This window comes from Acomys russatus, chromosome 29 (genome assembly GCF_903995435.1).
Source record: "Acomys russatus chromosome 29, mAcoRus1.1, whole genome shotgun sequence".
Taxonomy (NCBI): Eukaryota; Metazoa; Chordata; class Mammalia; order Rodentia; family Muridae; genus Acomys; species Acomys russatus.
This window is the reverse complement of record NC_067165.1, coordinates 22,604,809-22,630,143: the sequence shown is the minus strand read 5'-3', so window position 1 is coordinate 22,630,143 and position 25,335 is coordinate 22,604,809. Positions and strand designations below refer to the sequence as shown.

Here is a 25,335-nt window from a genome sequence, read left to right as displayed (position 1 = left end):
GTTGGGAATTGACCCAGGTCCTCTGGATCAGCATCAAGTGCTGTTAACTGCTGAGCCATCTCTCCAGCCCCAGCTGAGACACTCTTAATAGAAAAGTGTATTAGGACATTTAATTAACAAAGAAGACAACAAAAGTAATGACAGCAGGAAGAGGTGCCAGTGCCTCCTGATGCCTAATTCGTGCTTTATTATGTCATCCAAATGCATGGTTAATAAAGTTATTATCCCCATTTTACAAAGGAAGTAACCAGGGCCAAGTAGGTTAAGGCCCCAGATAAAGGACGTTAAGCTAATAAAGCCAGAGCTGAGATTTAACCTGAAGACCTCTGTCTCCAAATCCTCCTGCAGCACAGAGCACGCTACCGTCATACAGTCAGAACTGAGCTGGAGGGTACCCAGCGTTTGCCAGGTGCCAGGGCTTAATATGGATTATCCTTGTGAAAAACAGCAACGCAACAAGGCACATATGTTACTATGTTCATTCTATAGAAGGGGATTACTGCTCTGATTTCTGTGAGTGGAAAGCTTAGAGAAACAAAGTAATTATATGGCGTCTATATAAAACACCGAGAACTAAATCGCACACGTGTATGATCACTTCCGTAGCCCTGGCTTTCCGAACCCAGCCATCATCTCACTTGGGTCACCTCCTTCAGCGCATGCGTGAAGCCTCAGACATAGGGAGGGATGTGCCAGCCACGGTAACACAGGGTCTGAGTCTAGGCTGTCAATCACTCCAGGCCTAGCCTCTCTGGCTGCTGATGTTGACCTTCCTCTTCAGTTTCCGGGAACTGAGTTGCACTCCCTGGCTACAGACATAAATGTAGCTCTGTCTCAGATTTAATTCCTTCCTTTGGTGGCACCCGCGTCCTGGTTTTTCTCTGTTCTGCTATTACTGCTTTAGCGGCTCATCTCGTCTTGAGCACATGTGGTGACCAACTGACCTCTCTTTTCAATCCTGAATTCTGTTACTTGTCTATTCCAGAGTGGCCCAAGACTGGCGGGATCTAGAGAGGAGGAGTCCTGGATGCGATGCTTCTTTAGCAGCTCAGCTTCTGAGCATCACTTAGAGAAACAACATCATACTTCTTCTGCGACTCATCTGAGTGGGAACTAGCACTTTAAACCTCATTTAACTTTTAAAGTATTTTGGGCTTTTCGGCTAAATGAATATAGTACATCTGTGTACATGTGAGCGCAGATGCCCTTGATTCTATTGACCTAAAGAAGAGGGGTAATATGAAAGTTAAATTAGGAGCTAGAGAGATGGCTCGGTGGTGGTTAAGAGTGAGTACTGCTCTTGCAGAAGACCCGGGTTCAGGTCCCAACACCCATGGGTGGGGGGAAGGGGCGGGGAGGAGAGCACAGCTCATGATCACCCATTAACTCCACCTCCAGTGGATCTAGCACCTTCTACTGGCCTCTACAGGCACCTGCACACGCACGTGCACATAGCCACACATGGACATGCATATGCATACACACAATTGAGAAGTAAAAGTAAAACTTTAAAAAGTTAAACTGCTATTAAAGTGTTAGGACCCACTCAGGTGAGCAATCGATGAGCAGATAAATTGAGACCGAGGAGCATTCTCCACGGTAGAAGGGATACGCTCAGGATTCACTCTCTCTGAATATACACTTTTTTTTTTTTTTGGCAGATTTATTTAACTCTGGAGCTACATAATCACTTTGCGTAATTAAAAACGGTTAAATCTGATGTGCAATTTCTAAAAACTTAAACTGAATACAGAACTATATTGTGTACTTATGTGTAAGGATGTAAAGAGATTTTAAAAGATAGTAATTTGATAGCCCATGCCTCTGAGGACATAAGGATCTAAAGAGAGGGATGGTGACAATGACGATGACGATGACGATGACGATGATGATGATGGATGATGCAATTTAGGCAAGCATGCTCATAGCACTGTCTTTGCTACTCCGAGAGTCCTGGGTGTGCATCACAACATGGGAAGTCATGATGGTGTGGTGTGGGACTTCCAAACTTGAGCAAGAGTGAAAGGGCAGGCGAATACGATAACAAGGAAGCTAAGGTCAAAAGATAAAAGCTTCATCATTTGGAGTGAAATGAGCCCACACGCATTTTCTTTGACAAAGCATTTCTCGGCTGCGCCCACTGAAAAGGCTTACAGACACGGGGCAAGTCAACAGGAATAAACACTCTTTAGCACTCGAGATTCTAAACACCAATTTGTACTAAAAGGTGCCTTAGAGAAAACAATTGATTCTAGGTCAGGGGCAGAAAATGTCCAAGAAGAGGCTGGGCCATCGTCAAAGTGCTCCTGTTGCCAAGTGAACATCAGTTAGAATGAGAACGGTGCATCCACTGGCCTCTGATGATATTTTAAAAAGATCCGACTTTGGAAGATGTTGGAGGGGGGGTCCACTTACTAATATGTGAAGAATACAAATACATAAAAGAAAATAATTCTTTGATATTTCCTTTTTAAACTATTATCTTAACATAAGACATATCTTCTTCAAGTATTCCAGCTTATGAGGGATGAAACAGCAAGGCGCTGCCAGTTTGCTGTCTCCAGGCTGGGATCCCAGGCAGCTCCTAATGTCCCAGAAGACAGGCAGTAGGGACATTAGAGGTTTTTTTTTTTTTTTTTTTTATGGAGACTCAACGCCCTGCCTATTAAATGGTCTGGTAGTTAGCAAAACAAAACAAAACAAAACAAACAAACAAAGGAATCCAAGTCTTCCTAAGTATCTAGATCTCAGTGCCACCTCACGAAACACAAGAGAGAGGGGATCATGTTAACCAGCCACTCAGGGAAGCGAACAGCAGAACTCAGAATCCCAAAGGCTGAGAGACAGCTCAGTCAACCCAAGGACCTGAGTTCAAGCCCTGGCATACACATCAAAAGCTGGGACTCTATTGGCCAGCTAACCCAGCCTAATTGGTAAGCCCTGGTGAGAGATTCTGTCCAGTAAAACAGCTCTTGAGAAACAGCACCTGACCTCTGGTATGTGAGGGAATGTCTAAAAAGCAAACAAACAAAAAAACCAAGGTATGTGGCTCCTGAGGAACACTTTAGGCAGTCTTCTTGTCCCCATGTATGCGTGTGATCATGCACATATACACACAAAACTCACACCCACGCATGCACACACATGCGCACTCTCACACTCATATTCGTATGACATGCATTCGTAGACACGCACGCAGGCTTGCACACGCACCCACATCATTCACACACAAATTCAGAGAACAAGAGATGCCTTGTTATGCATGACTTAGTTGAAATAAAAAGAAACCACAGGAGGTAGGAATAAACTCCCTGAGATTAATAAATGACTTGGGACCTGTCGGTCCATCCCAATGCTTGACCATTTTAACATTCTCACAAAGGTGTTCTTTTATTGCAGACATATATCAGACTTTCCCTAAGGATACATGATCATGCTGGAATTTCATCCTAGAGTGTAGTGACAGCTGGGAAACAAGTGCGCACATAACCCGAGCTCAGCAGGCTAAAACTTGGTCCTGAAAGGGAAGGAAGAATCCTCTCCTGACTAGGGGGCAAGGGCTCTGCAACAGGACAGAGGAGAGACCCCGGGCCTAAGCCAGTGCCTGGCACAAAGAAGATACTTGACAAGCATTTGGGAAGGAACGAAATTCTAATTGTAAGCTCAGCTACCCGGGCAGCAGGACCCTGGGGTCAAGGCCCAGTTTTTGACTCCGGGTCCCAACTCAGGCCCTGCTTACGTGACAAGCTCTTTGCCGCCTGAGACACCTCTCCAGCCGCTGTGGCAAACTTTTAAACAAAATTTTTTCCATAGGAAATGCACTTTACCTTTTTTGAACTTTGAAAGGAAATTGCACTCAGACGTGGCTTGAAACTTTTACGATAGCCTCTTTTAAAAATGGAAATATGAAAGTATTCACCAGACAGCACTGAGCTCTTTTTTTTTTTTTTTTCTCCAGTGTAATTCTGTGAGCCTGAATGTTTTCCTGAGTCCAGTCTGAGAGTCTTTGTTTTTAATGGGGAGTTTAATTGCTTTTATTGTCGTAACTGATACATTTGTCTCACGGCTGTCACTTCTTTATGTTTCCAGGTTCTGAGACTTGTCTTTGGCAACAGGCAGTATGCTTCCTTTTGTTTTAATTTCCCACTGGGATGTGAAAGGTAGGAAACCTGCTTTTTGTTCTCGATGTGAATACTTTGAAGTCTTTCATGAAGACGCTTGATATTATAGTCTCTGTAGGGATACAATCCTAAAAGGACAGCCCAGAATCGGATGTGGACTCTGGCACCATCCCTTACAAGCTGGGACGGGTGCTGGTTGGGTGACTCCTCTTCCTGGGCATTAGTGGGGACAATGACTCCACCCGCTTCCCAGGGCTGCTGACAGGCCGAAATTAGGTGACACCTGCCTAACACCTGTCACAGAAGGCTGGGGCTTTTTGGTTCTTCCTTGAAACATATACACCGAAGAGCTGAACGTGAGGGACATCTGGGTACCCATAGGAAGCAGCCTCCTGTACCTGAAAGCATTTCTTAGGATAGTTCTGACTTTTCAACAGCACAAACAACTACAGGCAACTGCTGCTGGCCACATCCAGCCTGGCCAGTCATGTGCAGCCTCTGGCTGCTTTTGAGTGGCAGCAATGGAGTTGAGTAGAGAGAGACTTTAGGGTCCACAAGGTTGAAGAGATCCCCTCTCTGGTCCTTTAAGAAAACCTTTGTCCACTCCTGTCTTCGGCTCTGCGGGTGACCCTCTTCCTCCTTCCTAAATTTAGAGGCCATTTCCTTCCCACCTTTATCCTATGACAGCCTTCCCCAAACTGGAGTGGCTCTCAGAATGTATTAAAGGAATGTCTAAAAGACTATTAGTGTCTGCATTTAATTGTCCACCAGGTGGGGATGCTTAATTTAAAAAAAAAAAAAAAAATACCCAGAAAAAAAAATAGAGACAAAGACGTTGATCAAGAAGCTGGGGCCTCACCAGGCACAGATGGAAGGAAGGAACAAAGGGGTGAGGGCAGGTTCCTGGGCCTCGGCTCTCTCTCTCTCACTCTAAGGCTTTAATGCTGATGTTCTAAAGCATAAAACTGTACCCCAAAGGGAAGGCAATGCTGATCTGATTGGCCCGATGAAGAAATGGTCAAAACCAAGTCTGAAGAAACAGCAGCCACCACACATACAGAATGTCCTCTGTCTGCCAGCCATATTTACGACGGCTTAGTTGAGAGGGTCCTGAGTCACCTGTTCTTTACAGATGGGGCAACTGAGGCACAGAAGGGCTATGTGGCTTTCCCAAGGTGACCTGACTGGTTGGCTGTAAGGTGGAGAGATTAGGTCTGCCAATGGCACATTTCTCGTGGGGCGCATGTGGCTAGCTAAGACGTCATTCATCTATCCACCCATTCATTCTTCAAGAAGCACTGACTGAGCACGGATCAAGTGCCGGACACCTGGCAGGTGTGAGGCTGTGGGCCAGGCCGGTGTCCTACCTTCCCGGAGCCCACACACCAATAGGAGCACAGCAGATACTGAGGAGTGCTGTGCAGCCCTTGAAAGAAGGCTCTCTTTCATCCTCCTCCCGTCTCTTCTGCTTTTCAGTTGGAAAACTAGAGGCTCAAGAAGAGCGGCTCATCCAGCGGCCTCCAGGTGGCCTCTCCTATCTCACACATGCACCTGTCAGCCAGGAAGCAAAGGTCCTCTTCTCTTCATCCCCCCAGGGCCTGTCACTTGTGGGATGGGGTCTGGGTAAGCAGGTGGGCCTCTGAGGTCTCCATCCTATGTCTGTCACAGGAAATGAGAGGAAGCAACCCTGTGCTCTCAAAACCACAGCCCCTGCCTGTCCAAACAGCACCACTGCTCTTACCGCCCCTTTGAGAGTCTTACTGAGCACTGATTCCGTGCCAGGCGCTTATCTGTCTATTAAGTCTTTCTGAGGGCTGATTCTGTGCCAAGCACCGTGCTTAGTACACAGACATGACATGACCCTGTCCCTAGGAGGCATAATCTGTTTGAAATCTCTGCCGTCTGCTGCTGGACCAAACGCTGGTCTGGGAAGTTTCGAAACTGCCCTGAGACACAAGGCAGGGCTTGGGCAGATGCTGTAACGAGGCTAGCACTTGCTAAGAGCCACATGTCTTCTAATTGGCCTGCTCTCCATCACCTGGAGAGTGACCATAGGACATGAAGGCAGCGTTTAACAGGGGCCACAGCTGAGGGAGCAGGAAGAGCCCAGGAGTGAGAGGGATGAGCACGTGGAAGGAAGGATGACGGGCAGCCTTGAGAGGGCAAACCCAAGAGTGCTGGCATCCCTGTGTGTGGGGCTGCAGACTCATCTGGACAGGAACCAGAAACCCAGCTTCTCTCCCTGCCATAGCTTTGAGCTGAAAGAAGTTGTATTTTGATGGCTGGTATTCCAGAAGCAGGCTTTTTTTTTTTTTCAGTTTAATTGGTGGTCACGATTCAAATCCCCAGCCAAAGCATTCTCATCAGGCCTTTCATCCCAGCATGAAAGCAAGGAGAGGTGCTGGGTCATTGGAGGAGAACGTGGATGGATGCAGAGATGGACCGCAGTGGCTGGAGCCACTTCCTTTCCTCTCCCCAGCCTCTCAGGCTTGACAGCCCCTTGTCCTAGGCCGTGGGCACTCACTCACCTTCACAGCGCAGCACGGCGCTGTTCCACACCACGCTGCCCTCCTTCAGAATACAGGTGATGGTCTCAGAGCCCTGCGTCCCAAGGAAGCCTTCGTCACACAGGAAGGAGATGGAGCTGCCCAGCTGCAGGCTGTCACCAAACCGCTTGCCGTTAACCGGAACGCCAGGATCCGGGCACTCGTTGTGTCGGAAGGCTGAGGAAGGGAGGTCCAGGCTGTGATTACACTGACATGGTACATAGATGAAACACCAAGGAAAAATGAGCTGCTGCTTGTTAGCCTCAGGCCTCCATGCTTCCTCAAGAACTTGGCATGCTGGGAAGGATGCTAGGTGTCCCAGAACCTGGGACCCTGTGGTTATGACAGAGAGAACCCACCAGGCACGAAACAGACACACATTAAACTTGATCTTCAGCCTGTTTGAACACTTCCTAAGGTATGCTGACAGATTGGGCAGTGAGCTGTGTTTCTCACAGTAGCTAGTAACATCACATCAAAATGCTATCACGGAGATATGATTACTCTCCTTTACCAGAGGGGAAACTGAGGTTCCTTGCAGCTAAGGGGCAGGCTTGTCTTTTCAGTGTCAAATCCATTCCATGCTCCCCAAATCTCAGATGGTTAAGGGATCACGTGTGCTGTGGGCTTGGGGGGGAGCTGGCTCCCTGTCCTGTGGCACTAATAGACACCACGCAGCACAAAGTAGGTGCCCTGGAATTAGCCCTGTCTGAAGCCATTGCCTTTTTGTCCTTGCCTCGTGCCGGGGCTGCCTCTCATTCTGGCAGGCAATTAATAACGTGGTGAGTGAGCCGGGAAAAAGAAAAAGAAGAGGACACTGTGAGCAATGTGGGACCTTGCCTCTTATTCTTAGTATGTGGTCCTGGACCATTTTTGTCATATTCCTGAGCCTCAGTTTCCTATGAAATGAGTATTGCGCATCTCCTGCAGGGTCATTCAGAGGTGGAAATAAAAGGACAGTTGGGAAGAGCGTGATGAGCGAGGGCTCAGTGTCGCTGTGTATTTCCTGAGCATGAGTCCTCATCCCCCAAGGGGCTCCCCGTCTCTGCCCCTGCTTGAAGGGAGACTCCTTCCTCCATCGTCTCTACCTGGTCTTCCTCCACCAGATGTTGTCTGGGAAGCTAGGCCTCATGCATGCTAGATGCTAGGCTCCCTGGCTGCACGAGTTTGCCGTTTAAGAAAGGCTACTTTCTGGGCCTCTGGCATGAAGACTGTTGATTTAGCACAGGCAGGGCTGCAACTCCACACACTTGCCTGTGAAACACAAGGTCTAGGTCACGTTATCTCCCATCTCCCAGCCATCTTCATTAGGAAGTAGGGCCATAGAGTCGACACTGCGAGCTGAGTGGAGCTTGGGGCTTGGGAGTTAAAACCCTACCAGTCACATATATGTTTCACATGCACACACATGCATGCATACATCTCTGCATGCCTGTGTGCGCACCTCCGCAGCGCTCCTTCCGACAGCTGAGAGCATGCAAGGGCCTGGGAAGATAAGTAACATATGTGTTCCTCCCTACTCCTCCTGGCCTCATGGTACACGGGTAGGAGACTAGAGAAGCTAAAGGCCAGAGCCCTCAGGGTCACACCAGCACGCTGTGGGGCGACAAAAACCCCTTCTACTTCTGTCTGTCTCTAGGTCTCTGGGACAGGAGCATCCTGGTGATGAGGTACCCCAGGTGGGTTGATTTTTCCAGTGATGAATGGTGCCTCTCCAGCTTTGGTTACCAATGGCCTCTCCCACAGCATCCGCATTGCTGAGGGCAGATGAGACAGGGACAAGGCTTTTGTGACAAGGGTGGAAGCTGGAGCTGGGAGGAGAGATGTTCTGTCAAAAAGTGTGAGATGGATGAGCAGCTCAAGAGCACTTCCTGTGTTGGGGGTGGGGTGAGTGGAAGAGGGGCTGGGTGGAGGAGCTTGTACGGGAGCCTAACTCTCTTGTCTCATGGAAAGGAGCTGGCTGATAGGCCAGCAGCCCCAGCCTCAGCTTCAGTCTCCCTCAACTCTCACTCACAGCCAAGTTCACTGGGTTTCTTGCTTCCTGTGACCTCGTAATGGATTGTTGCTCCCCGGAAGCTTGCTGGTGCCGGGTCCTGCCTCTCCCAAGTCCACTGAATCCAGGAGACACAGAAACGGTGACAAAACCACCGCTGAGCTTCCGGCTGCTTCTGGAAAGTGGGCTCAGTAGGCTTGGGATGGAGACTGAAGGGACAACTCCCAGGCTGGCCATGAGACAGGCTGTGGGACTGTGGGAGATGACTTAAGTGTGGCTGCAATAAGCCTGTGGGACTAGTCATGGAGACACAGCTAAAGGCCTTTGCTTTTGTTTTGATTGTCTGAACGGGACTCACTGTAGAACAGCAGCGGTCAACAGGAAGCAGCATTGGGGGTTTGGGGATTTAGGAGTGGGGAGCTGATGAGAGGCCCTGAGGGACTTTCTTCCCTAGAGGCTCTCTGCTTCTCACCGAGAGGAGAAGCTGGAAAAATCTGGGCTTCTTTATGCCCTTTGAGATATTTATGGAAACAATGGGTTGTGACACCTCAGAAATGAGCAGTTGGCCCAGAAGACAGCTCTATGTTTCTTCCTGGGAGCTGGGAGCTGGGAGCTGGGAGCTGGGAGCTGGGAGCTGGGAGCTCTGCCTGAGGCAGCAGCAAGACATGCTTTGGAGCTGGTCTGCTGCATGGATGATCCTCCGTGGGACCATCTTCAGTCACTCTCTCAGTAGAAGTGGTCTGTATCTCAACTGTGGCAGAGGGAGGACTCACAGGAAGAGGTGATGCTGGTGACAGAGGGAGCACTTACTGGTAAAGGTGATGTTGAACCCCCTCTTCCCCGTGGAGTGGTCAGTCTGGAACTCTAGACGGGCCACGTGGCCACTGCTGGTGACGGAGGGGGGCAGCTGATTTCCTGAGAAGGTGCCGAGGACCGGGGCCTCAGCGGTGGCGCCGTCTTTAATAACTAGGAAATCAAACTGGGGCTCCACGTCAATGTCATTGAAGGCCAGGTGGATGCGGCTCTCAGGCCGGGCCAGGATAAGCCAGACGCAGTGGAGATGGTTGCCGTAGTCCTCGGGGTAGTTGGGAGACAGGACGATCCCAGAGGGACTGGTGAAGTTGAAGAAGCAGGAAACTGAAAGGAAAGACAGAGCAGTGGAGGTCAGGAAATATCCCCTCATGGTTTGCAGCCCCTCCCCGCCACCTCAAGGTTTGACATTGGGAACATTTTCTTAGTCTTCAGAGAAATAGAAAGAATGAATGACACCAGGCTTGGGCTGGACTGGCTGGGCTCGAGGCTATAGGCCAGAGGCATGCTGGGTTCCATGCTGGGTATAGCATTGAAGTGTCCCTTTGGCAGATGGCAGATATGGTGGGGTTGGTTTTCTATTAGTCTCTCTCCCTTCAACATGCCCACCCTGGGCAGCTCTCCCTGCCCTTGGTCCCTTGTGGTGGGAAAGAAATTGTCATTCAAGCTGACTCCAAGAGGCACAGCCCTGAGCCTTCTGGGCTTTGTTTGCAGCAGGAAAGGCCATGGCTTAGTGATGCAGAGGTGACAATCTTCCAATAGAGAGGCGCCATGCCCACCTCTTCCCTGTAAAGGTCTCTGATGGGAGATGATTTATGTCAGATCCACAGGGACTCTAACCCCTTCAAACTACAGCCATACCATGCTAGTGGGCGCCATCTTTTAGAGGCCAAAGGCTTTGAAGAACAGGGTAGGGACCTGTGATGGGGTTTTAGATGTTCTGCCCACATCCTGTCATCTCTCGCCATTACACACCGAGCATCCATTCTTCTGGAAGCCTCCGGCTATCCTCATGCCAGTCCTAACCAGACCCTACCAGGAGGTTGGGGGGAAGAGCACTGCAATGCATGGGAAAGCAAACCAACGTACTAAACCAAAGTTTAAAAGAAAAATGGCAGGATGAAGAGGGAAAAGAACAGCAACAGCTATGCTATGGGAAACACATCATTATTGAGTAGAAGTTTTCCCGATACTCTAGGACTACCCCCAAGTTGAACAAAGAGAGGGCACTCGGAGGATTCAAATAAGAAAGTAGAATCGCGGTGAAAATGTAGGGCACACCACTAGAGAAAGCATAAAGAAAGCAATCATACAGCTCAACCCCGCTGGGGCTGTATAGGAGCTTGCTCATACACACGCACTGCACGCCGCCGACTCAGGTTGAGGCAATCTATGATTTCATAGTAAGAGCCATAGGCCACTCAAACACTCCGACTCATAATCTCTAGGAATTGATTCAAAAGAAAACGCGACACGGAGACAAAGATGTTGATAGTGACATAATTCTATCACAGGGGAAAAAATGCCATCCACCTATATGTCAGTCCAATAAAGGGAAGTAAATTATAGCCTTTAATGTGGTACGGTTTGAAGGCAATCATTAAAGTGATAAATATGACCCTGCGGAAAGAGTGTTAACTATCGTTTTAAGTAAAATAGTAGGTCATAAAATTATATGTGTACTCTTGATGATAGCTATTAAATGCTTGTTTATATATGGGTAAAGGTTGGACAGGGTCCCCAAATAAAAACTGTATTAGGGTTGTAGGTTTCTGGGTGACTTCTTTCCACATGAAATTACCTTTAATTTTTGTGGCTGCAGAAACAGAGCAGGCTCATTATAAACAAACCGAACTACAAAGAGGTAACAAGGAACACAAGGCCCTGTGCAAGTTCCCTTTAAACATTGGCATTGTTACATGGTGTTAATGACGTTGATACTTAGAGGTTCTGGGGGGGTCTCAGTTGGTGAACATGGTCTCATAGGGCACCGGTGTGATCCCTAGCACCCAGGGTGTGGTGGTGTGTGTTTGAAACCCCAGCACTGGGGAGGTGAAGAGAGGATAGCTTTTGGAGTTTAGTGTCCAGCCAACCCAGCCTAATCAGAGAGTTCCAGCTCCCAGGGAGAGATCCTGCCTCAAACAGCAAGGCAGGTATATATGCACACGTGTGTATATACATGTGTGTGTGTGTATAAATATATATATATACACACACACATATGCATATGTATGCGCATGTGTATGCACACCCACACAGGAATATACCACTACACAGAAACACACACACATGTATACACACTCCCACATACACACACAAATAATACTGAATGGATATATTTGAGTTACTGGCACATGCAGAGGCAGGGGCAGGCGGATCTCTGAGTTCAAGGCCACCCTGGTCTACAGAGAGTGTTCCAGGACAGCCAGGGCTACACAGAGAGACCCTGTCTCAAACAACCATAGTAAATAAGTAACTAAGTTAGTAAGTAAGTAACTAAAATAAAGTTATATTTGCTTTTTTTGTTTTGTTTTGTTTTTTGTTTTTTTGAGACAGGGTCTCTCTGTGTTAGCCTTGGCTGTCTGGGACTTGCTTTATATACCAGGCTGGCCTCAAACTCACAGCGATCCACCTGCCTCTGCCTTCCAAGTGCTGGGATTAAAGGCGTGCACCACCACGCCCAGCAAGATATGTTTGCTAAACTTAAAAAGAAAACAAACACACAGGAAGTGCAGGCTCCTGATGTGGAGTCTCACACTGGTTCTGCTTGTGCCACTCACGTTCTTTTCTGAAAGCCGTACTTCCGTTCCAGCCTCTGCTAGAAGGCCTCCTGTTCAATGTGGCAAAAGAGGCCAGGACCCCAAGACCCAGCCAGCTCATCCTTGCAATCACATTATTGCTTAAGTCTAGAAAGAATCTGAGCCAAGGGGAGAGAAGGACACAGAAACACTTTTAGGCAGTACCAGATAAAGTTGAAGGTAGTGATTCTTATCAATTTTTGAGCATTTACTAAGTATAGACACTGTTCTCTGTGCTTCCATCAAAGACTCAGTTTAACTACCACAGAAACACCACAGGGGTAGGCACTATTACTAATCTCACTTAGAAATGAAGACTCCGAGGCACAGAGAGGGTAAGTGGCTTGCCAACGTCACAACAGCCTGGGAATGGCAGTGCCAAATTTCTGTCTAAGCATTCTGATTCCGGGAAGAAAGCTCAGAGCCACTCCTTCACACCGTCTTCCGGTAGGAAACAAAGAACGTCTGAGGGTCTGAGTCTGCCGGCGGAGTCCTTGAGGAAGCCCCTCACATTGGCAGGGGCTACCTGACTACCCAGGCATGTCAGCACTAAATTACGCTAGACAGAGATGTCCACACATAGCCATGCTGGCTCTAGATTTGGCTGGGTCCAGATGGAGTATCATACAAAGGATACAGAAAGGCCTTCAAGACAGACAGGAGACAGTCACGTGACCTGCTAAAGACGTCTAAGATGGGCTGATGATAGAACCACCATGGTTTCTGACCAAAGACGGGCTGAGGCACAGGAAACACGTGCATAAACAGATTTGCCGTAAGACTTTAGCTCCTAGTGCATGAGCCCAGCATTACCACGTCGACACTGAATCTTTATGCAAAGGCACCATTTTGCCTTGTTTCCCCCCATGGTATGAACCGAGGACCCCTTATATGCTAATCAATCATGCAACCATTGAGCTACATACCCAGCCCTAAGAAAGGGGTGTCATTTGGGACCCTGACATCAGCTATATATGACACTGTTGCTTATCGTGCCAATCATCTTGTCACTTGGTCAGTGCACTACAGACAGGCCCTTGCCACTCCAACACATACCCCCCAGAAGATCATCCTGAAAGCAGAAATCTTGTCCACTTGAACTTCTAATGGCTCTCATAGCATCTGGCACACAGTAAGTGCTCAATTAATGCTCACTGAAATGACTTACTGAGCATCATATGCCCTGAAAAGGTGGCATGAGGATGTCACCATCACGAGGCGTCCCATTCTAAAACTCAGGCAACTGAATCGACCAAACTCTGCGGAAGTGAATGGACACTTGAGTCAATTCAGGAGCCTAGAGAAAAATAGTGCGGCATGACCCTCCAGGTGTTTCTCTGAGACGTGGCACAGACATGGACTCAAGTAACATAGGGTGTGATCCAGCTGAACTGTCAGAGGCAGGATGACAGAAGTCTGCTCTCAGATATTAAGATTTCAGGGAATCCAATGGCCATGTAAATGTCACAAACGTTACTTGGAGGGATTTTTCTATGCAACAAAGATGAATCAAAATGAAGAATTCGAGTAACAGAAAGTTGTGGTTCATAAAAAAACAAAAAGTCAGCAAAGAACAAATACAGTAATGAATCTGGATAACGGCTATGAAGGTGGTTGTAAAAAGGAACGTGAATGTAACAAATGTTCCTTGGAAGAGAACACATACGATATCATCCCAGTCGGAGCCCTTGGGTACCATATTTCAGATTCTACTGATATCCTGGGGAAAGGTGGAGCGGGGAGATATGCTAATTTCCTCATCTTGCAAGAAAGTCTGTTTTATAGTTTCTGTGGTTAATTAGAGAAATATAGGTTAGAGCATGTATTTAAAGATGTTAAGTGTAATTAGTAATAGAATAAAAAAAAAAAAAAAAAAAAAAAAACAAAAAAAAAAAACAAAAAAAAAAAAAAAAAAAAAAAAAAAAAAAAAAAAAAAAAAAAAAAAAAAAAAAAAAAAAAAAAAAAAAAAAAAAAAAAAAAAAAAAAAAAAAAAAAAAAAAAAAAAAAAAAAAAAAAAAAAAAAAAAAAAAAAAGAAAGAAGAAGAAAGAAAAAAAAAAGAAGTGGAATTCAAAGGAAAAACTGTGGATGTTTAAAGAGAGGAAATGCAAAGCAGGATGCTTTAAAAGGAAGATAATATGTAATTTATAACAACAAATGCACACAGGTTTACCTGCTAGTAAGACAAATCCCTCAACTGGGGATGAGACGGACTCCTAAGACAAAGAGACTCTGAACAGTTGGCCGGGCATGAAGGGCAACTCAGACTTTGCTCTGGAAGAGTTCACCAATGCTTGGGTCCTCAAATATTCCTATTTGAATGGTGAAAGGGGTGCAGACATTGGGGGTGACATTCAATAGCAGCTGGGGCTTAGGAAGTCCTAGGGGCTGGAGCAATGGCTCAGTGGGTAGACATAGCTGGTACATAGCTGGGGATGGGCAGATCCCTGAAGTTCATCCGCCAGCCAGCCTAGGCCAGCCACAGGTTCAGTGAGAGGTGCTGTCTCAAAAATAAGGTGGAGAGTGATTGAGGAGGGCACCTGAAGTTGACCTCTGGCCTCTTGTGTGTTTATCTGTACACAACACGTACATACCACACACACACACACATACCACATAAACACACATGAACACACACCACACACACACATACTCACCACGTAACACACACACACACACACACACACACACACACACACACACACACACACACACACACACACAGTTTAAATTTAACACTCAAGTCTCAGCTCTTCTGTTACTCCTGACTCTTGATCCTTCTTTAAGGCCAAGAGCTTTCTGGAGAGCTCTCAGGACATTTCTTCTTGCGGCGTGAAAGAGATGGGGGCTGATTAAGTGACACTGTTTGAGCAAGAACGTGGCCTTTCAAAACTCTATCTTCCAGCTCCAGAGATGACCCAGACCTGCCCCAGGGAGGGCAGGCACAGGAAGTGCTCTCTGTCCCACAGAGCTCTACTCTTTCTTGCTCGGGAATACCACACACAGGCCATGTTTTCATGGTTCTATCAGCTAATGGGAGGAGCTGGTTTCTCAGTGTGCCAGATGAGGAAGAACACTGAAAAGGGCTGTAATGGAGCCCTCCAGCCTGGAGAGAGGGAGATACTGCGAGCCTCTGCTGCAGGCATGGTTAACCAGGTTCAAGAATCTTGACCTTGAACAAAGCTTTAAGTCAGAGGCGGGGGCGGGGGGGGGGGGGGCTCTCATGGGGCCCAGACTGGAGAAATAATAACGGTGAAAAACTCCACTCATTAAGTGCGTGTGTAATTACTGCTCATAATAGGAATGCAATACTGATGCTGAGCGGGAAAAACAAGAGGCTTGCTGGAAAACCCACCACGTTTTTCCTTTTGGGGTCCTTATGCCAGCTTCGCTGTTTTCCAAGTGCCAATGAAAATGACTGGCTGATAAAACCAAGGTTGCCCTCACTAACTCTGACAAAGACCCAAAGGCCAAAGATGATTATTTACAACCCGGATGGGAAGATCGCAGAATGAAGAGACATCAGTTGCAGTTTTGTGTGCCCCAAGGCCCTGATACAGACACAATAAAATATCTAAGTCTGGGCACCAAACAATAAATGACAACAAGGAACACCCAGAAGATATAATGATAGGCGTGTGCTAAATGATTCTCTATGGTCTTTAAACTTGGAACACAACCTTTTTTGGCTCGTTTGAAACAGGGTCTCACGTATATGACAGGCTGGCCTTGAACTCCCGACACAGCCAGGGATAACCTTGGCCCTCCTGCTCTTCCTGCCTGTACTGGGAGGCATGTGCTACCTTTCTTAGTTTCATTTGTTTCTCTGATACAGGCCTTTGCTTTGCAGCTCTCCCTAGTCCAGTACTTGCTATGCAGCCCAGGTTTGTCTGAAACACGAGGTGAGCCTCCTGCCTCGGTTTGCCAATGCTTGGAATGTGTACGTAGGATCTTCCTCGATGCTCACAGAATATTGAGAGGATGGACCTTGATATGAGGCGGCAAGGCTAGCTGAACAAACTCAGCCACAGAACAAAACCTGTTGTTCTGGTTGCAAGGATGCAGATGTCGCCAGGGCTAAGGGCTTGGCGCTTCCTTTTGGCTGCTGAGACATCTCTAGGGTAGTGAGTGAGGGATGTTCGGCAGGTGTTCCATCGCTCCATCCAAACCCAAAACTTGAGCTCATTGGAGGCAACTCAACGGCTCCCACACTGTCACATGCAGCTCTCTGAAGAGAGGCCCAGTGACATTTACCTCTGTCCTCTGATATAGACATGAAATCAACCATGAGAGAATAAAGAAAACGCCTATTTTCTTGAAACCTTCAAACAAGTTTCTGAGTCCAAAGGGGCAAGAATTGAGCAGTCAATGCCAGTGCCTCTGGGTTGACGCCGCTAAAGCTGAAGGGAGGGGGTGGGCTCCTTAGTCTTCCCCACGATAGAATGACAAAGAAATAAAAATGAAGTGAATGGTTACACCAAAAGGGTTACAAAGAGACTAAGTAAACAGGATTATAAAGAAAAGGCAGAATAAACTCAGAAGCAGTAGTAAAAGCAGAAAAAAAATTCTGAAGAGATAACTAGAAAAATTTCTGGTTGATCTACTTTAAAAATATAGAGTATATTCTGTATGTTTGTATGAATCCACAAACCCACTACACACACACACACACACACACACACACACACACACACACACACACACACACAGTATATATATAAAATGAAAGAGGAGACCAATAAAATTAAGGTGGTAATCTAATCATAAAAGATAGTTTAGCCGGTGGTGGTGGCGGCGCAGGCCTTTAATCCCAGCACTTGGGAGGCAGAGGCAGGCTGATTGCTGTGAGTTCTAGGTCAGCCAGGTCTACAAAGCAAGTCTAGGACAGCCAAGGCTACACAGAGAAACCCTGTCTTGAAAAAGAAAAATAGATAGTATGCGACATATTAATAAATACATAGCTGTGACCTGATGGACAATCTCCCAGCAAGTTTGAATTACTGAAATGAATATGAAGGAAAAATCTGGAGGAGGGAGGAACTGCTTAGTGGGTGGGGCAAGTTCAAGGCCAGAGCTTCATAGTGTCAGACACATTAGTAATATCCAAGCGGCTTAAATTCACCCTGATAAAGATTTCCATGACGACGTAGGGATGATGTGCCTATTTATACCCAACTCCTCACACAAGCAAGGCGCAAAGTCAGCTGCTCCAATTCAGCCCCAAAACAAAACAACTCTGCTCTAGATATTAAAATGCAAGTTTTACACACATGCACACATACACACACTCACACACACCACGCACACACGTATCATCACACACACAGGCACATACATTCACACACACATATACACCCCACGCATATACCATACACACACATACCATAGATATACCACACACACCACACACACACACACACACACACACACACACACACAGAGAGAGAGAGAGAGAGAGAGAGAGAGAGACAGAGACAGAGAGAGAGAAAGAGAAAGAGAAAGAGAAACATAATATAAAGTGAACCCAATTCCATGTAAGTTCTACGCCAATTATTTATTCTACAACCTATAAAAATGCTTCACCTATTAGGATAAACAGATTAAAGTAGCTAAGCTCTCTTTGAGACCAGCACTGGTAGCAGATGAGGTGTTAGTTGGCATTCCAAGAACGCCATCACCTCATTAAGAGTGTCCTTAGCAGCAATTGCTGAGGGGAGAAACCTTAGGAATAATTCCATTCCAAAGACACATAAATCGAGGCTGAGAGCTCAAGCAGCCTGCTCACAGTCACACAGGGATGAGGCTGGTTCTCAGGACACCTGCTTCCTCCCAGTGATGGGAAGCCTTGCCAAGGCAGATGCTGAATTTAATGTATTAACATTTGTTATAAAGCCACAGTAAAAAAAAAAAAAAAAATCTGTATGAGTGATTACAAATGAGAAATCAGTGTAACTGGTTAAAGAAAGTCCACAGTAGCATGTAACCAGGGCAGGACCGCAGAGGGGGATGGTGGGTGGGTGGGTGAAGTATTCAAGTTGAAAGGATGCTACGAAAAAGGGTTAACCAGTTGTTGAAGAAGTAGGTCCGTTATCTTATTCTATGCGCCACAGAAATACTAGAAAAAAAAAATAAGTAGACCCAGCAGATGGGGGTGTTGAGGAAGATGATTTTGTTATCCTGAGAGTCCTGAGAAAATTGGTGGCAGAGGAGACATGGCTGTGTCCACTTAGAGGCAAATAGCATAAAGAAGATTTGTGTAAGTTCTGAGATGGGAGAGTAATTTCTGAGCCTTATTCCGAAGTCAGAAATCACAAGAAGCAATGATTACTTCACACTGAAGAAATGGAAAACTTTTGTATTTCAAAACTGGCTATGAACAATGAACAGAAGGTAAATGACGAGGAACAAATAGGGGGAATCCTAAGCATGGGGAACCCCAAGCATGGGGAACCCCAAGCATGGGGAACTCCAAGCATGCTATCTCAGCCGAACACCCACTCTACTTCACACACAAGTCAATAGAAGAGATTCGAAGTAGAAATACTTGCCAAGGAGATTAGGTGACAACTCATAAAAGAATAAAGTCAGTCAACGAAGACATAGAAAAATGGGCATTATTGTAGAAAACAAAAAAGAAATGCTAACTCCCAGTTGTTGCACCAACATACATGAACACAGCATGGAAACATGCATTAAAAACGAGAAGGACTGAGGCAGGCATCTAAGGGTGAGAAGGAGATTCAATATCTATCAGACCTCATCGCTACTAGACTCAACGAGATAGGAAAGATGTTTACTTCACGTTTGCCAAATATAAATAGCCAAATCACTATGTGTGTAACATTTATATAATTCCTGATCGGTTCATGGTTCTTCTTGCTGTGTGTAGTTTACTTTACTTGTGTGTAATAATATAAATGTATCTGTTAAAAAAGAAACATAATAAAAATGAACTTTCTGCATTAAAAAAAAAAAGAACTCTGAGACTCCTGTCTGACTAATAATTGGTGCACATTTGTAATGTCTCAGGACCGACATCAAGTAAATTTTGCCCAAATTCAGGGGCTTTGCCTCTTGTTTGTTATGTAAAGATTAGGAAAATAAATGCATTGTTAATTCAAAACATGTGTATAATATGTATTTTCTTGCTTATTCTTTGTCAATTGAAGCATTGCCCTTAGGATTGTGTTCTATATACCTGAACATTATTTTACTGAATATATATTAAACACTAACTCAGAAAACTTTTTATTAAAAAAAAAAGAGTGAGAAGGAGAAAGAGAGTAGAGTCATATGGATGAGAAGGCTTCCAGAAGGAGAAATATTTTAGTTCTTTGAGATAGTCTTATGTAGACCAGGCTGGCTTAAATTCAGTATATACCAAGGGATGGTCTTGACTTTCTGATCTTCCTGCTCCCATTCCCCCAGTCCGCGAGTTACAAATATGTATCATCACACATTGCATAAGCCCAGCACATCACTCATCTTAGGCTTCACTCTTCTGAGCTATGTCAAATCTTTTTTATTTTAATTTATAGGTTTTGTGTGTGTGTGTGTGTGTGTGCACGCTTGTACACATATAGGTATCCCTAGAGTCCAGAGACATTGGGCCCCCTGAAGCTGGTGTTACAGGTGGTTGTGGATGCTGCTAGTTGAACTTGGGTCTTCCATAAGAGAAGGTGCAATCTAAACTGCTGAGCCACCACTCCAGCCCCCACATATTTTTCTTGATGTATAATCTATACTGGTGTTTGGATAGCAAAAATGCTAGATCGTTTCTTGCAAAAGTAAGGAAGGATGGAGAAGTGAGGATGCTATGGGCCTGTAGTCTTGGTGTCTTGTGTCTTTAGTGCTAGAAGTTAAGTGTATTGTCCTGGGGGTGGGGAGCAGAAGGCAAAGTCATTCTCAAGGGCAATGTGAGGGCTGGGGTGGGTTTAGGGAGCAGAGAATGTTTGCAGCAGTTTCCACAACTTAGTGGAGAACAGACCGGGGAACACAGATGGATAGCTGGGCACTGTTGTAGGCCAGACTGAAATTGGGAACCATGAACTTACAGCAGTGCCAATTTGCCTGCTTGGGTGGTTTTCTGCAGCAATGCTCACCAGAGCGTGAGTGGCCCAATCAGAGCCTTCTTGCTTCATTGTATGTCTCTGGATCAGCAAACTGAGGCATCTGTGTTGACTGATAGCATGGCTGAGCTGCAAGCAGAAGCCTCACAAATGCTCCCTTCTGTTTCTTTTGCCTTATTCTGGTATACACACATATATCTATACACGTGTGTGTATAGATATAATATATTACATTATGATATATAATATAGAAATATATTCACATATATTGCAGAATATGCAGTGCACACACACACACACACACACACATAATTTTATTCCATTTTAAAAGAGAAAGTCTTATGTAGCCTAGGCCTTGACCTGATTATGTAGCTATGGATGATCTTGAACTGATCCCCTCCAAAGTGTCAAGATTACCACACCATGCCTGGTTTATGCAGTGCTGGGGATCGAACACAGGACCTCACATATGCTGGGCAAGCACTCTACCAGCTGAGCAACACTCCCAGTCCTCAGTGTATGCTCATTTCCTCCTCCAGATTTCTGGCTATTGTCTCTGGCATTGGAGCTTGCTTAAAGTTATCATCCAACTTTGTTAGTTCCAAAGAAGCTGTGTGAGGGTCTCCGGTGACAACAGCATTCATCCTTGTTATAAGTAAGACCAACCTCAGCTTTGGTTTCCTTTGAGAATACCAGGGATGCCTTCTAGAAATGTACACATTGCAAGAGGAAGCCAACCAGCGGGACGGACTGTATTGGCTATGTATTTCCTGAGCACACAGGTTTTCTCATCAATTCATACTCAACAGACTCTAACCCTAACGCCACAGATTGAACCCAAGAGCTTCCATTAGGCCAAGCCTTATTGCTCGGGTAGGCAGGGTTTGGACACTGGGGTGTCCTGGCTCATGGAGCCGTTTGTTCTCTTGTTTCTGAAACACTCACTGCTTCACACACTCACACACAGCTCTGATCTCTCCCTCTGACAGCTCCTTCCTACTCACGGGGAAGTTTCCGTGTCAACTTGACCTCCGTGCCTTGCAATGTTAGGGGTTAGTTTTCTCCATTCCTGCTCTCCTGGGGCAGCCTGCTGCACCCATGCCTCCTCACCTAGCCCTCCAGGAGAGGCTTCTCAAGCTCTGCACCTGTCTGCAAGGTGACCCCCCTCATGCCTCTACTGAGCCCGTGTTTCAATGGAACGTGGCGCCTGCTGAATGCCATTCATTGTTCTACGGACTGGCTTAGCAGCTAAAAGGATGCACAAGCAAACTGTTATCTCCAGTGGCATTTCCTTCTTAACAGGAGACAAAGAACAAAGGAGTGGGCAGAGGGAGGAATGAGTGAACAGTGTGGGGTGGGCAGTTTTCAGTAAGGGGGTTTGAGGTGGCCTGTCAGAGGTGGTGACCTTTGAACTATGGCCTGATGTTAAGAAGCCGGCCACCGCCAGGATGATTTCTCCCACCAGAAAGAACTGTAAGCACCAAGGCCCTAAAGGTATGGGGGAATGAGTGTGGCATTTGTGAGGGACATGGGACTCTAGAACAGCAGAGCAAGGTAGTTAATGGAAAAGGAGACACAGGGTGAGCTGCAGAGGTTGACAACAGTCTGAAGGGTCATAGGAAGGCGTTTGAACTATATTACAGGAACAGAACAAAGTCTCAAGGTGGACCCCTGCTTCTGCTAGATGCAAGGAATCAAGAAATGCCCACACCCACGCTGCAGACACACTCCTAACCCGCCTGTCACATGTCTCTACCGGGCAATTAAAATGTGCGCCGGAACCACATTCCTTATGATTTTCCAAAGCCTCCTTCGGGCTTTCCCTGTGTGAATGACAACACCAGAGGCCTGAGCAAAGCACACCATTGCCTTCTCTCTTACTCTATAGTCCAGTGGTTCTCAACCTAGGGGTTGTGACCCCCCCCTTTGGGATCGAATGACCCTTTCACAGGGGGTCACATATCAGATACCCTGCAAGCAGGAATTTACATTATGGTTTATAACAGCAGCAAAATTACACACAGGAAGTAGCAATGAAAATAGCTTCATGGTTGGGAGTCACCCCAACATGAAGAACTGTATTAAAGGGTGACAGCATTAGGAAGGTTGAGGACCATTGCCACAGCCCACCGGTAACTAACGTTTCTTATTGCTTCTCTCAGCATCTCTTGTGCCCGGCATGTCTTCATCACAGCCCCAGAGGTTGAGCCTCCACCCTGTGCTGCACTTCTCTGTTCTTGCACTTTAGATCTCACTTTTCGGCAACCTATCCTCCATGTTGGCGCCACCTGGATGGTCAGTTTTGTATATCACACATTCTGTTCTGTTCCATATATGTTTGGAGCACTCTTTAAAAAAAAAAAAAAAAAAAAAAAAAAAACCAATAAAAGAAAACCTCCCTGCTGCATAGAGAACGTAGTCTAGACTCTTCAAAGGGCCCAAGACTCACAACGATGAAAAGCCCTCGCAAACCGTTTGATCTTTATCCTCCTGCCCGAGTGGGCCCCATGTTCCAGACAGACCTCAGAACTGGCTGCTCTACGAAATGTGCAGCGCTTTCTTTCTCTAGGCTATTTTCATTTTCTAGAATGTATTTTCCCCTTGTTCCCCTGTAAAACGATTAAGCACTGTTTCCAGAGAGGGAGGTGGGTCCCGCGCATTCCATGCTTTACCTTTCCTAACTGTAGTCACGGGAGTCCATAGATCAGGCTTACTGACCCCATGCCTACAACACCCATGGCCGCAGCACCAGCAGCAGGCTGAGGGCTAAAGAGTAAAATCCTGCTGCTCACAGACCCCAGATGGCCAAGCATCTTCCACACCAAGTCTGCTCCCACCCCCCACAATGTCAGTTCTATCTATATCATAGCAGCCATAGCAACATTCGCTAACAGTCACTGTACGATAAACAGGGAGCTGAGATTCTCTACCCATCTGATTATCACTGGAGAGACGATGGTAACTGAGGCATATCTGGTTGTAACAAATGGTGCCATTTCTTCCTCCCCGTCTCTGTTCTGCATTCTGGTGGGCAATGCCCTTTTTGTTTTACAGTTACTGACCTTGGTTTGGGCTTGCAATGAATTTTAGAACATGAACTTCTAAGTGGACATAACCCAGACTTTTCCAAACTGTCAGTGCTTGGAGATGGGGTGGGGCTGGGGGCGGAGCTGGGGGCGGAGCTGGGGCGGGGCTGGGCGGAGCTGGGGCGGAGCTGGGGGCGGGGCTCTGTCTCCTGCAGCATTTGCGGGAGCAGTGTTGTCTATGTATAGGCTGGTCCCTTAGCGTGGGTCCCAGAACGAGATGCCACACAGGGACCAACAGAGCCACAGTCCACAGACAGCTCTCACGGACCTTGGGAGAGACACTGATTGTTGCCGGACGTTTTTCACTCAGGATATCCCTTGGTGTCCGAATTGCCTGCTTGGCATGGTGCCTGTTGAGCCATGGTTAGGGAAAATATGAAAGGTGGTACCTAGAACAAAAGATGCTGAGATTTGTCCTTTAAAAAAAAAAAAAAGCATATGCAGTCACCCCACCCTTGATCCCTTTTACACCAGCTAACCGTTATCCTGTGGCAGTGGTGTTCTGGCCCATGTTCCTCACTCACTACTCAGTCCAGTCCCGCACCGATGCTTTCCAGTTGGGCCTGGCAATTAGCTTCTCGCCCCTTTAACAATGTCAATTTGTCCCCCGAGAGTTCCTTTGAGATTGGCTAGGTTCTTGGTATCCACAATATGCTTCTACCACGTCTAGGGTATGACCAGTCACGTGGGGTTATACCTGGGGTAGATCCTTGTCACATCTCCACAATTGAGCCCACCCACCAGCCCTGGGCCTCCAGCCTCCCCCCTCCCCCCCCCCCCCCCCCCCCAGTGTGACCAGACTCTGAACTCCACTATTCACAAGCTTTTCGGACACTAGGTGAGGCTTCATGCTGCCAGCTAATATGACAAAATTCTGACAGCCCACGAGACAAAGAAAGGAGAAGGTCCCGTGATCAGTTAGTTGGCCTGGCTAAGCAGCCAGGTATGAACTCTGGGGCTCAGATTTTAGCTTGAAAAGCAGACCATGAATTCTTGGAGCTAACCCCGGTCACCTCAAGGCGGGACAGGTGGGAGTCCTGTACAATGTGGGTCTGGGTGTCAGTTTTCCCGTTGGTGGACTGCAAGGAGAGGCATGCATTTTATACTGACTCTGTCTTTTTTCGCACGTATAAAACAAAACAAAAAAGAAAGGAAGTTGTCACTTCCTTGTAAAGACCCCATGTGGTGGGGCTTCGATGGCAGAGTGCAGACTGTGCCTGGTGCTTGTGGGGGGTGGGGGTGGGGGTGGGGGGAGGGAGGGCAGGGTGGGTAAATTCAGTTTAGGCTGACTGAAACAAGGAGTGTGGCCCAGGTCTGTGACATGAGGCAGGGTGTTCCTTCACATGTCCTCTCAGCATTTCTGCTGGTCTCAACCCAGATTGTCCAGGTAAGGCAATAAGATACACATACACCTCCCTCCCTCCCTGGAACATGGCTTCCACTGCACGCCTCCCACCCTCCCTGGAACATGGCCTCCACTGCACAGCTCCTACCCTCCCCGTGACACATCCTCCACTGCATGCCTCCCACCCTCCCTGGAACATGGCCTCCACTGCACGCCTCCCACCCTCCCTGGAACATGGCCTCCACTGCACACCTCCCACCCTCCCCGTGACACAGCCTCTACTGCACGCCTCCCACCTTTCCCGTGACATGGCCTCCACTAAGCCAGACCTCAGAACCCAGGATTTTCACTCTCCTCCATGAATGGACAGGCCAATCCAGATCTGGAAGATTTCAACTGAACTAACTGAAAGGGAGGGTGCGTCCATTGCTCAGCAACTATGATGTGGGCAGATGGATGTTCTGTCAGCTGAAGTGGAGGAGTTGTGCATTCCAAGTCTGGAGCCTCTAGTGGGGTTCTGAGGACCCGAGAAAGGCGGCATAAAACACAGTGCCCGAATGACTCAGTCT

At 47.0% G+C, this 25,335-nt stretch overlaps 1 protein-coding gene across 1 annotated transcript in view; it reads right to left on the bottom strand.

Moving 5' to 3' along the window:
• The window catches only part of Csmd2 (CUB and Sushi multiple domains 2), a 561,027-nt gene that overhangs the window by 180,883 nt on the left and 354,809 nt on the right, over positions 1 to 25,335 (bottom strand). Inside the window, exons 14-15 of the mRNA XM_051172054.1 lie at positions 9,471 to 9,797; positions 6,650 to 6,844 (exon numbers count right to left, since the gene is read on the bottom strand). Coding sequence (XP_051028011.1) covers positions 6,650 to 6,844; positions 9,471 to 9,797 — 522 coding nt within the window. The remainder of the gene's footprint in view (positions 1 to 6,649; positions 6,845 to 9,470; positions 9,798 to 25,335) is intronic.